The sequence below is a fragment of the Felis catus genome, chromosome D3, assembly GCF_018350175.1.
Source record: "Felis catus isolate Fca126 chromosome D3, F.catus_Fca126_mat1.0, whole genome shotgun sequence".
Taxonomy (NCBI): domain Eukaryota; kingdom Metazoa; phylum Chordata; class Mammalia; order Carnivora; family Felidae; genus Felis; species Felis catus.
In genome coordinates, this window is record NC_058379.1 from 46,164,727 (window position 1) to 46,180,677 (window position 15,951).

The 15,951-nt window shown below is 44.3% G+C and overlaps 1 protein-coding gene across 9 annotated transcripts in view; it reads right to left on the reverse strand.

Annotated features, from left to right (window-relative positions):
* Nucleotides 1-10,273, reverse strand: part of ANKRD29 (ankyrin repeat domain 29) — a 54,354-nt gene extending 44,081 nt beyond the window's left edge. For 2 of the 9 annotated variants that reach the window (XM_023241816.2, XM_023241817.2), the window contains exons 1-3: nt 10,142-10,264; nt 9,436-9,573; nt 1,075-1,308 (exon numbers count right to left, since the gene is read on the reverse strand). Coding sequence is in view for 1 of the 9 variants with exons in the window: in XM_023241815.2 (XP_023097583.1) it covers nt 10,142-10,162 (21 nt within the window). In the remaining 8 variants the exon portion in view is untranslated. Of the gene's footprint in view, nt 1-1,074; nt 1,309-2,929; nt 3,110-9,435; nt 9,574-10,141 lie in introns of all 9 variants that reach the window. The other 7 variants (XM_045041815.1, XM_045041816.1, XM_045041814.1 and 4 more) reach the window with 7 other exon arrangements.
* Nucleotides 10,274-15,951: the final 5,678 nt, after the last annotated feature.

Below are 15,951 nucleotides of genomic sequence, written 5' to 3' on the forward strand. Positions count from 1 at the left end.
CATGGGGGTGCATGTGTCCCTTCAAAACAGCACACCTGTATCCCGTGGATAAATGCCTAGTAGTGTAATTGCTGGGTTATAGGATAGTTCTATTTTTAATTTTTTGAGGAAACTCCATACTATTTTCCAGAGTGGCTGCACCAGTTTTATGCAAGATATCTTTTAATTATACTGATAAGGGGGGCACCTGGGTGGCTCAGTTGGTTGTGCATCTGACTTCAGCTCAGGTCATGATCTCACGAATCATGGGTTTGAGCACCACGTCAGGCTCTGTGCTGACAGCTCAGAGCCTGGAGCCTCCTTCGGGTTCTGTGTCTCCCTCTCTCTCTGATCTTCCCCCGCTTGCACTCTCTCTCTCTCAAAAATAAACATGAAAAAATATTTTTAAAAATTTTAAGTATACTGACAAGGTATTAAATTCAGTATCTCTTTTTTTTAATAAGTTTCTTCAAGGCAGACCTATTTCTTTTTTTTTTTAAGTTTATTTATTTATTTTGAGAGAGAAAGAGAGAGAGAGCAGGGGAGGGGAAGAAAGAGAGGGAGAGAGAGAATCCCAAGCTGACAACGCAGAGCCCGACATGGGGCTTGAACTCATGAACTGTGAGATTGTGACCTTAGCTGAAACCAAGGGTTGGTTTCTTGGCCTACTGAGCCACCCAGACACCCCTTAAATTCAGTATCTTACTTATTTATGCTAAGTTAAAAAGAAAACACAGCAACGTCAGCCACAACATAGAGCCATCTTAGGTTTAAAAATTTTTTTTTTCCAATTTTTAAGTAATCTCCACACCCAACGTGGGGCTCAAACTCACAACCCTGAGCTCAAGAGTCACATGCTCTACCGACTAAGCCAACCAGGTGCCCCTCCACGGAGCCACCTAAAATGAACAGTGAGGGCACAGGCAAGGTGGCATTTGTTGCTATGAGGATTTCTTTTCTTCAGCCCTTCAGCTCACACACAACTCAGTGCTCTTGTGCATTCTTGGAGGAGAGCGTGGCCAAGCAGGGAGTGCTAAGCAGGTTACAAACATACTTCAAATAGTTTCCTGGCTCAGGTAGGGGAGCAAAAGTCACCTCAAATTCCAGACGAACAATTTGCTTTTCCCTCTGACAGCCTAAATGTGATGGCCCCGGGAATTTTCACGCCGAACTGCCATGGTGACGTTCACGCCGAACTGCCATGGTGACATTCACACCCGGTGTTTGCGGCTCTTGTTCCAGGCTGGCTCCACTGTTACAGCTGTCAGTAACTGGCTGAAGCAACGGCCAGGCAGGCCTGCCTTGTGTCATAAATCACGAAACAATGCCCTTTCAGCAGAGAGATCGCACAAGGCCAAAATGAAGTTTGGAGGGTGAATTAGGAAGAGAACTTAATACGCCAGCCCTGCTGGCTTTTCCTGAAACATGAAGACTTGAGAGTAATAAATTGTAAATCATTTTTAGTGATTTTGTTGTTTCTCTTTAACCCCAAATTATTTTCAAAACCCATCTGCACGCCACAAACTTCTATCATCATAATAAGCTCTCCAGCTGGGAGCCTCTCCTGCCTTGAGGATGGCTCTGGGGCTTCCTCTCCTGTCAGGGCCAGATTTCCTCGCTTCCTATGAGGTTCTGGAAACTGAGCTTTGTGAACAGCTGTAAAGATTTCATTTTCCCTCAAGTGCAAGAGGTGGAGGCAAGACAGAGTAGTCGATTTGGGGTAAGAAAGAGCTGAGTTCAAGTCCGAAGCCTGCTACTTCCCAGCTCTGTGACCCTGGGCAGGTTATTTAACTTCTCTCCGTCCCAATAAAATGGGACTAATAATGCCAGTAGCAGTACCTCTGCCGTGTGTCGTTAGAGGATTAAAGGGGAGAATACGTGGAAACACTGTTTGATGGTGAACACTCAAGAATTGTCGCTATAAATGCTATTCCTCACAGTTCTTTGAAATGCTTGTTCAGGTGACTTAATTTGCTTGGTCACTGGCATGTATTGGGGACAGGGGCACTGGCCAGGGGCTAGGACAAGAGGTAAGAGTGAAACTTGAGCTCTGCTCCAATGGCTTTATGGCCCCGCAGGAAAGCATGTCATGCCAATAGGCATCAGAAATTATTACAGGTGCTAGAGTCGGAATGTGGATAATGTAAGGAGAGCAGAGAATGGCCGGGCCTATATGGGGGGGGGGGGTGGCCAGTAATGGTTTCAAAGAGAAGGAATTCTCAAGAAGAGTCTCAGAAGATGAGTGGGGAACTGGGTAATGAGCATCCCAGGCAGAAAGAGCGGTGAAAGCAAAGATGTGGAGGCTCATCATAGCATTCTGGGAACCGTCACTAGCTTGGAAGGGCTAGACGGAGGGATGGGAGGGGAGAGAGGGCAAGGGACAATGCGGCGCTATAGGCAGTGAGGGCCAGATCCCAAAGGATCTGCTGTGCTGTGCGACGGAGTTTGCCCGGGTACTGGGGAGCCAAGGCAGGGTTTTAAGGTGAGGAGATACTATCGGCTTTGTGTTTCAAAAGGTCCCTGTGGCAGCTTCAGGGAGAATGGATTGAGGACTGGAGCCAGACTGAGGTCGGTGTCTACAAGGGTTAGGGGACTACTGCATAGACAGGGAAGAGAATTTAAGGGCCCGAGCTCAGGCAAAAATAGCGGGACGGGAGGATTAGACTGTATGTGCAGGAGAAGGTGGGAGAAGGAGGCTGGACCGAGTCCCAGGTTTCTGGTTGGAGTGCCTGGTTGAGGCGGTGCCATTCCTTGAAGTGGGAAAACACCGGAAGAGGGACAGGCTTTGGGAAAAAAAGGAGTTCAGCTTTGAACACGCTTTCAAGTGCCTAAGGGGCTTCCAGGTGGAAACGACTCCCAAAAGAATGGGTAAGTTCTCTCATCACACCACGGCAGACACATTTAGTGGAGGGCAGGAATCCTGTGCTAATACTAAGTGCTTGTTCTGTACCGCTCCGTATGTCCTCCGCACATGCTCTCTCGCTGAATCCTCACGGTGGCTCAGTGAAGTGGGTGCCGGTACCAGCCCGCTGCACAGCTAAGGGAGAGATGACAGGCAGGCTTCGGGCCTAGGCAGCCTGGTGTTGGGGCTGCCCTGTTAGCCATCACACTGTTCTGCCTCCCTGGAATTCTGTAGACAGCAAGGAATAAGGCAGCATTGACCCCAATGACCTCCTTCCTACCCTCATTCCAAGCTCCTCTTCTGCCAAGACAGAAAGTCCCCTGAACTTCCTTCTCTTTAGGGTCTACACACATCACATTGCCTGGATAGCTTCCAAACCTCCTCTGGGTACGATATGCACATAATCATAAGTGCTGTGGAGTGAAACAGGGGCAAGACCTCTGGCCTTTGAAGGAGATGATGCACGTGGAAATGCTTTGCTATTTAACCTCTTTCTTGATTTTTCTGATCTCTACAAAAAGGCCAGCGAGCCTCCCTCGGGCTTGCTGGTCATGATATGAAGAATAGCAACACCATCCAAGGCTGAGATCTTGCTCTTCTAGCCGGTGTGCTAAGCACTTTCACTGCTCTGATGTATTTAATTAGCAGAACAACTCCATGACATTGGTGTTTTTATTATTCCCATTTTTAAGAAGAGGAAACTGAGGCACAGAAACGAGTTACTCAAGGTCATACAGTTAGCAAGTAACAGAGCCAGCATTCAACCCCATCTTTGAGTGTAGAGTCTGAGGACTTTCCCTGTGAGAAAGTCCTTTTTTTCTCCCCTTTACTTCCAGAATTTTGGCTTATACACTGCTCATTATTATACTAACAGCAATTAGTTACAGGAAGGAAGGGGAGAGGAAACACAGAAGGGAAACTGTTACTTGTACAGAACTGGAATTCTGATTAAAAGCTAATGGGGAGGGGTAGAGACTTTTTAAAGGTAGAGTTCAAAAAAGGTTTAGAATCATGTGGGTTTTGATTGTGCATTTATTAATTCAATCAAAAGAACATGAGCTTTTCTCAGTTATGAATTTCTCTGGCGTTAGAGGCCACGTTAAACAAGAAGAGAATGCAGGACTGAGAAGCCTTGAACAGAAGGACACTCTGAGATGTCACTAGTTATTCTCATCCATTGTCCCCTTTGTGCTAAGTATTTGAAATTTTCAGAATGCTTGATAAACATTAGAGAAGCGTAACCTCTGTGTTGTCAGTATTGCTACACTTCTGAAGGTGATAGGAAACTGATTTACCCCAAGCATTCTGCCTTGGAGGTAGGATCATTCAACACCAGCATTTCCAAACTCAGAACTCAAGACCAGGTGGAGAGTCTGTTTAAGACATATATGTCAGGAATAGGCAAATATATAGAGATAGAAAGGCAGAGTAGCAGTTATTTAAAGCTGGGAAGCTAGACAGCTGGGGGCTAGAGTGACTGCTAATGGGTGATGAAAATATTCTCAACTTGATTGTGCTGATGGTTGCACAAGTCTGAATATACTAAAAAGCACTGAAATGAACACTTTACAGGGGTGAGTTATATGGTATGTGATTTGTATTTCAATAAAGCTGTTTAAAAACATGCATGGCTTTGGGGAACCTGGGTGACTCAGTTGGTTAAGCATCTGACTCTGGATTTTGGCTCAGATCAATGATCTCACAATCTACGAATTCGAGCCCCGTGTTGGGCTCTGCACTGACAGTGCGGAGCCTGCTTGGGATTCTCTCTCTCCTCTCTCTGCCCCTCCCCGCTCTCTCGCTCTCTCTCAAAATAAATGAATAAACTTAAAAGAAAACATATGTGGCTTTGTACATTTATCTTCCTGTAGCTCATCCAAATAATTTTAGCTGACTGGTGAACTGGAGCTGATGAGATCATTCACATACACTCAGAACAAGGATGGAACATACAAGTGCCCATACTTTTGGCCAAGGCATGAGCAGTTTCCATCACCAAGATGAAACATGGTATTGAGACGCTTTATCCTCTTGGCTAAAACATGCTCAAGAAAGACCCAAGTATTGTTCTTTATCTACCAATGTTTCCTCTACAGTGGTAACTTCCCTCACTGTGTTAAGAGTATAACTCCTCAATTGTGTTAGGCTTTTGGCAACCTCAGCCCTGAAGAATAAGTCCTGAGTAGTTGAAACAGCTGTTACAAAGTCAAAAGTCAATGCACCAAGATCTGTGAACTTTATTCCACAAGGAGGCCCAGACCCACCCCCTGAGTTTGCTTTTACTTTAAAAATAATTCTAACAAACATGTGTCTGTTTTCCCAACCAGAACAAATTAGAACTTGCCAATTATGGAAGAGGAAGTTTACTGGAGACAGACTGATAGCAGTGATTGCTGACAGCTTAATGGAGGAAGGAGAAAACACAGAAGCAAAGAAGTCCGTGTGGTTCAGAAGCAAATAGCTCTACATGTGATTACTCTAAGTCATGAATAGGAAGCTAACTTGTGATTTATAATGCTCTGTTCATTCTCCCATAGACTCAGCTAACAATGCCAGGGCTTTTAAACAAAGGCTTTGGAGACCCAGGAATTAGGGCCTATAAGACTTTCTGAGGCCTGTGAAAATAAACCGTTAATCTCTGGCTCTAAAATCAAAGTGAATAAATAGCTACAAAATGTACTATCTTTGTCAACTCCCTTCATTGCTAAGTTTGGTATTCAGAAAATATTGATGGCACATGAAAATAATTTGTAGGTCTGATTTTCTCAGTACACAAGAATTATGGGCTATATACAAAAATTGCAGAAAAATCATGGACAAATGTAAATTAAATGTTATTCATGGCTAAGTTCTTTTTAAAGCAATATTATAAAAACCTTTCCAAAAATGTACAATAAAAAGTCTCTATTATTGGGGCGCCTGGGTGGCTCAGTCGGTTGAGCGTCCGACTTCGGCTCAGGTCATGATCTCGCGGTCTGTGAGTTCGAGCCCCGCGTCGGGCTCTGTGCTGACAGCTCAGAGCCTGGAGCCTGTTTCAGATTCTGTGTCTCCCTCTCTCTCTGACCTTCCCCCATTCATGCTCTGTCTCTCTCTGTCTCAAAAATGAATAAACGTTAAAAAAAAAAGTCTCTATTATTATCTTGGGCTGTGGGTACATTTTACTGTTTGATAGGATGGTAGCAAGGGCGAGGGCCGGCTTAGGCGACTGGCCTGTGACTCTGCTTCCCTTGCCCTCAAGCCTTCCCTCAGTGCCTTTTGGAAGTCCACTTCATGGAGAATCAACTCCTCACCCTTAACCTGACACAGAGCACTTCCTCTGTCTCCCTGCTGTAAGCCCCCAGCACCTCCCACACTACCCTGGGGTGGAAAATGGGGTTAGGCTCTCCTCACTTGTCTTCCAGATCCTGCCCTTCCAGTCATGTGCACAAATCTCTGTTACTTCATAGCTCAGATCATCCCACCTTCTTGTTCTGGGCTTCACCTCAACTAGTAGCTGTCACCTCCTGATCATTCTCCCTTCTTCACTGCAAATTCTGGCACCTTCCTTTCTACCCACCCCAAATTCTGACCTTATCCTGGCTTCTACTTCACAAAACGTCGATACTGTCCCTCAACCTCACCTCTTTTCCTCTAACTCCAACGGAAGAGGGTTTCCTCCCCACATGTCTAGTGGGAACCCCTACAACTAATGAAGTCCCATCATGCCTTCCACCTCACCAACCTCCTGAAAGCTTCATCACTCAGCTTAGTCATCCCCTCTATGGAGCCCCCTTATCATTATTTTAAATACTTACTTATTGAGGGGCGCCTGGGTGGCTCAGTTGGTTAAGCGCCTGACTCTTGATTTCAGTTCGGGTCATGATCCCAGGGTTGTGGGATCCAGCCCTGTGTCAGGCTCTGAGCTGAGCATGGAGCCTGCTTGAGATTCTCTCTCCTCTCTCTGCCCTTCCCTAGCCTGCATGTGTTCTCTCAAAAAATAAAATAAAATAAAATAAAATAAAATAAAATAAAATAAAATAAAATAAAATAAAATAAAATATAAAAAATTTAAATATTTATTGACATTATAGTCTACATACTAAAAAAATCCATCCTTTTAAAAGAAGCATGATTCAGTGGTTTTTAGTGTATTCCTGAGGTTGCATATCTGTCACTATTCCAGAACATTTTCATTACCCTCAAAAGAAACCTCATTAACAGAAAACCTATTAACCTATTAATCTAAAGAAACCTATTAACAATCACTCCCCATCTCCATTCTTCCGTAGCCGCAGGCAACCAAGAATCTGCTTTCTGTCTCTGTGGATTTGCCTATTCTGAACATTTCATATAAATGGGATCATATACCACATGGCCTTTTGTGTCTGGCTTCTTTTACTTAATATAATGTTTTCAAGGCTCATCCACATTGTAGCATATATCAGTGCTTCCTTCTTTTTTATGGTTAAATGATATTCTATTGTATGGATATATCGTGGTTTGGGCTGAGGATCTGTGTCTCCCCCCAACTCATATGTTGAAGCCCTAATACCCAGTGGGATACCCACAATGTGATATCACATTGGGAATTTGGAGGTGAGGCCTTTGGGAGGTAATTAGGTTAGATGAGGTCAAGAGGGTAGAGCCCCATGATGAGATCAGTGTTCTTATAAGAAAAGAGAGGAACACCAGAGCTTCTTCTCTCCTCCATGTAAGGATCCAGTGAGAAGGTGGCTGTTTGCAAGCCAGGAAGAGAGCTCTCACCAGACACTGAATCTACTGGCACTCTGACCTTGGACTTGCCAGCCTTCAGAACTGTGAGAAATTAAAAGCCTGTAGTTTAAGCCACCCAGTCTATAATCGTTTGTTATGGCAGCTTAAGTTAATACATACATTTTGTTTTTAATATAATTTTATTATCAATAATAAACAAATGATGGACATGGGGTTGTTTTCACTTTTTGGCTATTATGAATAACAAAATGAACATCTGTGTACAAGTTTTTGTGTGAACATAGCTTTTTATTTTTGGGGGGTATATATTTAGGAGTAGAATTGCTGGGTTATGTGGTAACTCTATATTTAACTTTTTGAAGAATGACCAGACTGTTTCCTAATATGGCTGCATCATTTACACTCCTACCAGCAATGTATGAAGACTTGAATTTCTCCACATTTTGCCAATACCTGACATTGTCTGTCTTGTTGATTATAGTCATCCCAGTGAGCATGAAGTGGTGTCTCATTATGGTTTTGATTTGCATTTCCCCGATGATTAATAGTTTTGAGCATCTTTTCAGGTGCTTATTGACCATTTGTATATATTTTTGGGAGTAATGTCTATTCATCTCCTTTGCCCATCTTTAAATCGAGTTGTCTTTATTTTTTTATTATTATTATTTTTAATTTTAAGTAGTTTTCATGCCCAGCGTGGAGCTCAATGAAGGGCTTGAACTCATGACGCTGAGATCAAGACCTAAGCTGAGATCAAGAGTCAGACGCTTAACAAACTAAGCCACTCAGGGGCCCTGGTTGTTTTTTTATTGTTGAGATGTTTGTCATTATTTAAAGATGGTCAAGTGTCTACCATTTTAAAGCAAACAAACCCTTGGCCAACTCCAAATTCCTGCTTCAGCCGCTATTTCTTGCAGAACTTTTTGAAACTGTTTTTGACACTTGTGGTTTCCACCCACTCTCTTTTGAAACTACTGCAATCTGGCTCCTGAAACTGCTCTGAGCAAGATCACCAGTGGCTGTTTTGCTACTAAATACAAAGGACACTTTTCAATTCCTAGCTTAATTTCTCTCTGGTATTTATCACTGAGTTCCTCCCCATCTTTATCGAAGGACTGGAGATCCTTGACTTAAATCAGCACATGCTTATGATTGTTCTCACAGATCTGTAGCTGCTCTCCAGTTTTCTCAATGGGTTTCTCTTATTCTGCTCATTCTCAAATCTTCACCTTCTTCAAGATTTTGTCATCAGTCCTCTATTTTCCATTTTTACATGGTATCACTGGGCACATTCACTCTCATGGGCTTAATTACCACTTAACACAGTTCATTCCTACATCGCATCTGTATCTCCTGCCTAGACTACATACTCCTGGGCTCCCAATTTACATATCTGTCTTACTTGGACTTCCATCCATCCTTAGACTTTACATGTCCCAAACCAAACATTTTATCTTCACCTCCGTAGCCCTCCATAACTCAGGAAATAATATTACAGAATTCCACACACTAAAATTTTTTGGTCATTCACACTTGTTTACTTGCTTCCATCCCAGACACCTGTTCACTAAGCCCCTACCATTTAACAAGATGATCCCAGAGATGCTCCCTTCCCAAACTGTGGCCAGTAATCTTTCTAACATGCAAATCTCAGCATATCATCCCTCTGTTTACATGAGCTACTATAAGAGATGGGATTACCCTGACTTTGGAGCCAGACACATCGCAATTTTAACGTTAACACCACTCACTGGCTGCAAAACTGTGATGAGTTAACTTCTCCACGTTCTAGTCTTCTTGTTAAAAAAAAAAAAAAAAAGGAGCGACACACAGGAACGTACCATTTCAAGGGTCTTCCTCAGGATTCAGAAGATGCGCCCAGGTGCCTCTGGCTCAGAATCAGGCACATCAGTATATTTTAACTATTATTTTTATTAAGACCTCTCAACAGAGGCAAATCAAGTATCATCACTTTCATCCTGAAATGTGAAGATTAAATGGAATGACTTTAAACTCGTTTAAAACAAGACTCCTTTGGACACTGAAGCCTGGTAATCAATTGCAGCTCCACTCCGTGCTGATGAGCTGTCAGCTTCAGCGTCCAAAAGGTGCTCCGGAGAGGAGGCGACAGTGGTGCCACTGGCATTCCGAAATGAGGACGCAGAACCGGGAATCCTTGCCGCAGCCCCGGTCTGTCCCGAGGCGCGGCCGCAGGGAAGTGCTGACTGCAAGACTCTTCCCCGCCCCGCCCCCGCCCGTTACCCGGGCGACAGTCCCCGCCGCCCCTTCGCCCGGCCGCCAGGCTCCCAGACCCTAAGTACCGAAAGCCTTTGAGGCAGAACCCACACAACCAAAACCACAAACCACAGGAGCCATCCCAGCCAGGTCGCTTCCTCCAGTCCCCCGCCAGCACCCTGGGCGGCGCTCACTCCACCCTGTGGGCCGCGGCGGCGGCGACTGCGACCCCGGGAGGTCCCCAGGTGCGGGCTCGCCGCCGCAGGTCTGCCGCCCGGCCCGGCACTCCCTCCCGGAGCTCGCGACGCTCACCTTGAAGGACATCTTGCACATGTCCGCGGCCGCCCCTGCGCGACCCGCGCGCTTCCGGCCCGGGGCGCCAGCTCCAGCCCGCCCTCCCTTCCCCGCCGCGTTCCGCAGTGGGGCGGCCTCCCGCGCCGCGCGCTCCCGCCGCCGCCGCCGCCTCAGACTGGACCGGGGGCGGGGCCACCGGGGGCGGGGCGGGGCCACGGAGGGCTCCGGGTAGAGCTCTGGAGCAGGAGCATCGGCGCCTGCTGTCTGCCAACTCACCTAGCAGACGCTGATCTCCGCTGGCACTGTGCGCACTCCATACATACACGCACGCATACCACACCTACACACCACACCCACATACCACTGCTCACACAGCCACAATCGCAGTCTCACACACACCAGTGTACAATGCTACACTGAGCACATTCTCCACCATCAACACACACAGTGCTGTCCACACTCCTGTCCACGCACCCTCCCTCTTTCCTACACACAGTCCACGTACATCCTCAATGTTGCTACACATACACACACTCAAGACTCCACACATACACAGGTTCACACATAATACTCCCACACTCATATCTGCCTATACACATTACACACCCACCCCCAACCTCACACCACACATTTTCCAAAAGAGCACGGTCTGCATCAGATGACTTCCAACCTTAATTGTAGCACAAATATTGATAATATAGATGAAACACGAGAAAAGAATTCACCCATTGTTCTACCACCCTATCAAGAGCTATTTTCATTTTCATTACTGTCGTTTTAGATGTTCTTTTCTTTCTCTCTCTCTTCTTTCCTAATAATCTTTTTTTGTGTGTTTTGTTTTGTTATGTTTTGTTTTCCTCCTGGGGAAAGAGCTGGGAAACAAGCCTTTTGATTGAATGAGTGATATGTGGTATTTTCCTTTTTGAAGGTGAAGAGCAAAATTTGAAATGTTACGCATACCCCTCTTCCTTTTGATTACACCGGTTACCTCCTCCTTTTGGCCTTCCCCTTCACGGCTGGAGTGTCTCAGGAGCTGTTTACTCCCTCACACATACTTGCTGCTGGCCCAGGGTTGGTTTGGGGGAAATAAAAGCAGAGAGTCACATTTTTTAAATTAAAAAATATATTGTTTTTAAAGCGTAAAAAACAATAAAAGTCTTTTTAGAAAATTCAAATGCTAAAATAAAAGTAGCTGTCTCCCACCCTCACAAGGTAGGAATGTACTCATCCCCTCCCCCTCACCTCTGTTTGTGTCTCCTTCCCTCTTCTCAACTGAATTGGTAATGAATATTTAATTCAAAAGTAAAAGATAAAAATAAAAAATAAAAGCTCATGATGAAATAAAAAATGTTTATCTGCTATGGATAAATTGTATTACTTTGTGCTTTATTTTGAAATAAAAACATTAAAAATTTTGATAGAAAATTTCAATTTTTAAATCAAGAAAGACTCAAAACTTTGCCTTTCCTTAGGTGTTTATGGATGAGATAGTTTTGAAGTTGCCATGCAACATTATTATGAAGATTGAGCACGGGAGGTTTTGCTTTCATAGTTTTGATAAACAAAAGGAGGGAAGAGATATATTTTGAGTGCTGTCTGTGGGGTGGGTATTATGCCCATTCCACAACTGAAAAAACTAAGTTCTGAGAGATGACATAATTTGCTGAGTGATGGCACTAGACCTTTAATTCAGTCTGTCTTGCTCCGAGGCCCATTTCCTTTCCACTGTCACTTGCTGCTCAAAGTTGGTTTTGGCAGTGGTCTGGCCAGGTTGCTGATGGGATTCTTGTGGAAGTTGCGGGAAAGAATATGCCTGGGTATCATCCCATGTGCCTGGCTAAGTTCATTTTCATAATAGAAACAAAACCCTTGTGATCACCACCAGACAACTCTATCTAAATAGGCCCATCCAAACAGCGATGCACCAGGCCTCATATGTGAAACCCTACCTACCCCATCCTCTCTATCCCTACCCTCTCTATCCGAATAATTTCTCACTACCCAGCAGACTGTCTCCATCCTCGTCAGCAGTTTTCCTTGTTATCACCCTCCCTCCCATCCCTAGGTCTCTCTTCCCTCCCTCCTCTTCTGTCTGCCCTAACTCAGATCCTGACCTTCCTGGGGTTCCTCTTGGCTTAAGTCCCCCTCCTGCACCCTGCCCTTCAGCCATCTCTCTCCCAGCTTTGCTGACACCATAGTGTCTCGTGTTGCTCCTAGACTTCACTTCTGTTACTTTTGATTCCTCCAGCAGAGTTTAAATTCTTCAAAGCCAGACCCTGGGTTTTCTAATATATCTTTCATGTTCTTCAGGGGCTAGTTTGCAGCAGGAGAGATGGTAGGTGGTCAAGGTTTAGGAATCATTGATTCAGTAGAAGATTCAAGGGATTGTGTTCTCCATGTATCCACGGTCAGATGTCCCACCGTGTCTGTCCGCAGGCCTCCATGACTCATGCACAGACATCCGTGTTCATCTCAAATGAGGCCATATTTTCTGTCACCTTCTGTTCACGCCAGCGCAGACTGCCATGTGTATGTTCTCGATGTTGCACTGTCCCAGTTTATGCTCCAGCAGGACTTGATCTAGACAGAACTGTGAAGTAGGTTAGATTGGTCTCCTGAGCAGTCTCCCTCCTCTTTTTTTGTGATCAGGCCCCTTCGCCCCAATTAAGAGTCTGCTCTGGACCACTTGCCTGTCTACATTCCCTGTCTGACTCCCACCCCACATCCTGGTTTGTTAGCTCAGTCTCTTCACTTGGAATTTACATTAGATGAGCCTCACACGTTCCAGAGTGTAGTGGCCCAGCATTGAATAATCTGCCCCGCATCCGTGGCCCCTTTCCTGTTCCGTATCAGAACACTAATTTTGCTCAGGCATCTACCATACTCCTCCTTTGGATATGCTTCAGGGAGCCCAGCCCCCTTTTCTGCCCAAAGCTCTCTGATCTAAGCTGGTGATAGTGTCTGGATTAGGTGGGGCATGTGACAAATCCTGACCTCTGAGACGTGAGAAGAGGTGTGCTGGGAGCTTCTATAAGAAAGTTTTCTTTGCTTCTAGGAGAGACACCCAGGAGGAGAAGGTCCTTTCTTCCACACTGTCCTGTGTGGATCTGATGCCTGGAAGGATGCAGTCACCTTGTGACCATGAGGAAACCTATCTCCTGAGGGTGGCAGACAAACAGATAGTGTCACTAAGGTCTATGTGGACAAACAGGGGCTGCCTTGTCCCTGGACTTCTTGTTGTGTAAGCCACTTTCTGCTGAAAGTATTCTGATACAGGGTGAGAATGGAAGCAAGGTTTGGGGGACAAAGGGTCAAGAACTTCAGCCACACTGATTAGTGTCCATTATGTGCTTGTATTTTGAATGTCACTGAATTTTATTCTCACTCCAACCCCCTGTGAAAGCTATCATTGATAATGAAATTGAGACTCAGAGTAAATGCAAAACTTGTTCATTATCACAAGGACTGGAAGTAGGAAAGTGGTATTTGGACCCAGGCAAAGAGAGTAGAACTCCTGCTCTGTCTCCCATGCTGTCTTACCAGGTTTGTATGCAAATGTCTCTTGAGTAAATGTCAGAATGAAGTTTCCTGTTCTGCATTGTATAACCGTAAGGTTACAGAGGATATCCCTCCGAATAAATGAATTGCTGACAAGGTACTATGAGAAGGGGCTGGAGCACTGTAGCCAAGTGGTACACATAGATTTTGATTATTAGTTTTGATAAGTAATATCCCTGCCTTTGGTAGGCAATATCCCAACCTATAACTAAATCCAAGTGATACACATAGATTTTGATTATTGCCTCTGATAGGCGATATCCCTACCTGTCTACTCAATAAATATTCTTAAGGTGGAAGTTTTAGCCTAATGAAATGAATTTTTTTTTTCTGATTACCAACCCAGAATACAAAAAGAAGAGAAAAAGGCAGAAGACAACAATGGCCTATAAAACATTTTTCCAGGGTCATCAGGGGTTAAATATACCCCTGATCTTTCCTTAAGCATGCAGTAACATAATTGGAAGTATGTGTACTCTGCTTTTTTTTTTTAATTAAACATGATCGTGTGAGTATTTTCCTCTGGCATTAAAGATTCTTTGAAAATCCTGCATTTAAAATTAGCTACACTATACTCTATTTAGCCTTCCTCCTATTTTAACAGCGTTTAGTCCTTTCTCTTATTGTAAGTCCTTTCTTCAAAGATAAGATCTATAAGTTCCTTTTAGTTTGTATAATTAAAAATAATGCTAATAACTATTTTATACCTAAGGTTTATTCACATTCCTCATTATTTCTTTAGGATACATTCTAGGATTCCAGACCGAAAGCATATGAATATTGTGAAAACTACCAATTCATAAGTAAAAATTGCTTTTTAGGAATGCTACACCAATTTTATATGTCCATCTAAACTGTTACATTGTTATTTGAGATTTTTCTCAAAGTTTCCAATGACAGTGTAAGCAGACATTATAGGCACTAAACTTTCTATGTATCTGTTTGCTTTTTCATACCCCTGCCAGATAATATTTAGATTCTCTTAAATAAATGATATAGAATAAAACAGGGTAAAAATAAAATAAGGATTTAAAAATGGGACAGAGAAAATTGAAAATAGGAAAGATAACGCAAATCTAGACAAGAAGGAAAGCATAAAATGAGAAGCAGGAAGGACATACAATTTGCTTTAAGCTTTTTAGCAATCAACGCAGAGGAGAGACAATATCAACCATGATCATGGTTCATCATGTTTGTAAAATCAAAACTCTTCAGCTGCATGAAAGAAGGCCAGCTATTGCAGAGACAAGTGAAATCATATGGAGCAAGGCACAGTTTCCTCAATAATCCCTTAATGGCACATGCATCAGTGAATTTCACAGAGCTGTTTTGGGGACATTTCTTTACGTAAACTGACAACCTAACATCAAAGCCTTCAGGAAAACCCCAAATAGTGCAGTTTAGGTACAGCATCTTCTGGGCTGGCTTCCAGGAGAGTGGGTGGACTACTGACCCTCGGGTGGTCCTGTGTTAAGTACTGTTCCCCTTGAATCATCAAATGACTCAGTTTGAGTTTTATTATCCAGCTGGTACCTGGAGCACAGTTAGCTTAAGTATGAGGTTGAATCATGTAAACAATCAGTAGAACTAGAAATAAGAAGTCCCCTCTTATAATAGCTCAGAAGCCTGACATGAACTTAAATGGGAGACTATCGACGCAGCCAGGGAATAGATAAAGCCCAGGAGGAACCCAAGGTGGGATGCTACTGAGCCCTAGCAGACAGAGTTCTTGACCATGGACATCAAGTGGTTCTATGGCCAGAATTTCCCATCACGAGCTAGGTTCTGTCACAAGGTTGGTGGACCCAGGAACAATCCACCCTGAGAAGGTAGTGGCATATCTGGGACCAAGTCTGAGCAGGAACAGATGGCACCAGCAAACTGCACGAGCATGTCACCAGCAGCACCTCTCTTTCAGTGAGCACTTCCTGTTTGTGGAAAGCCCTTAGGACATCCTGATGGAGAAGGAAAAAGCTTGAGCTTGGTTAGTGGCTTGCTGTTCGAATGGGGGGATGGATATGGGTGTAAGCTGAAAATGGATGGTGGCTGCACTACCACCACTTAGGACTGATGGAGGCTTGAAAACCAGAAATTCAGGTGGAAGACATGGCCACCTACTTTGCATGGAGAAAAGTGGCCTGAGGTTAGATTATACATGACCCAGGGACAGAGAAGAATGGCTTGAACTGTGCTCAGGTCCTAGGCAGGAGATAGATTGCAAGACTGGGGAGAAGGGGCCGGGGATAGAGACCTGTGGGTAGACATATTGG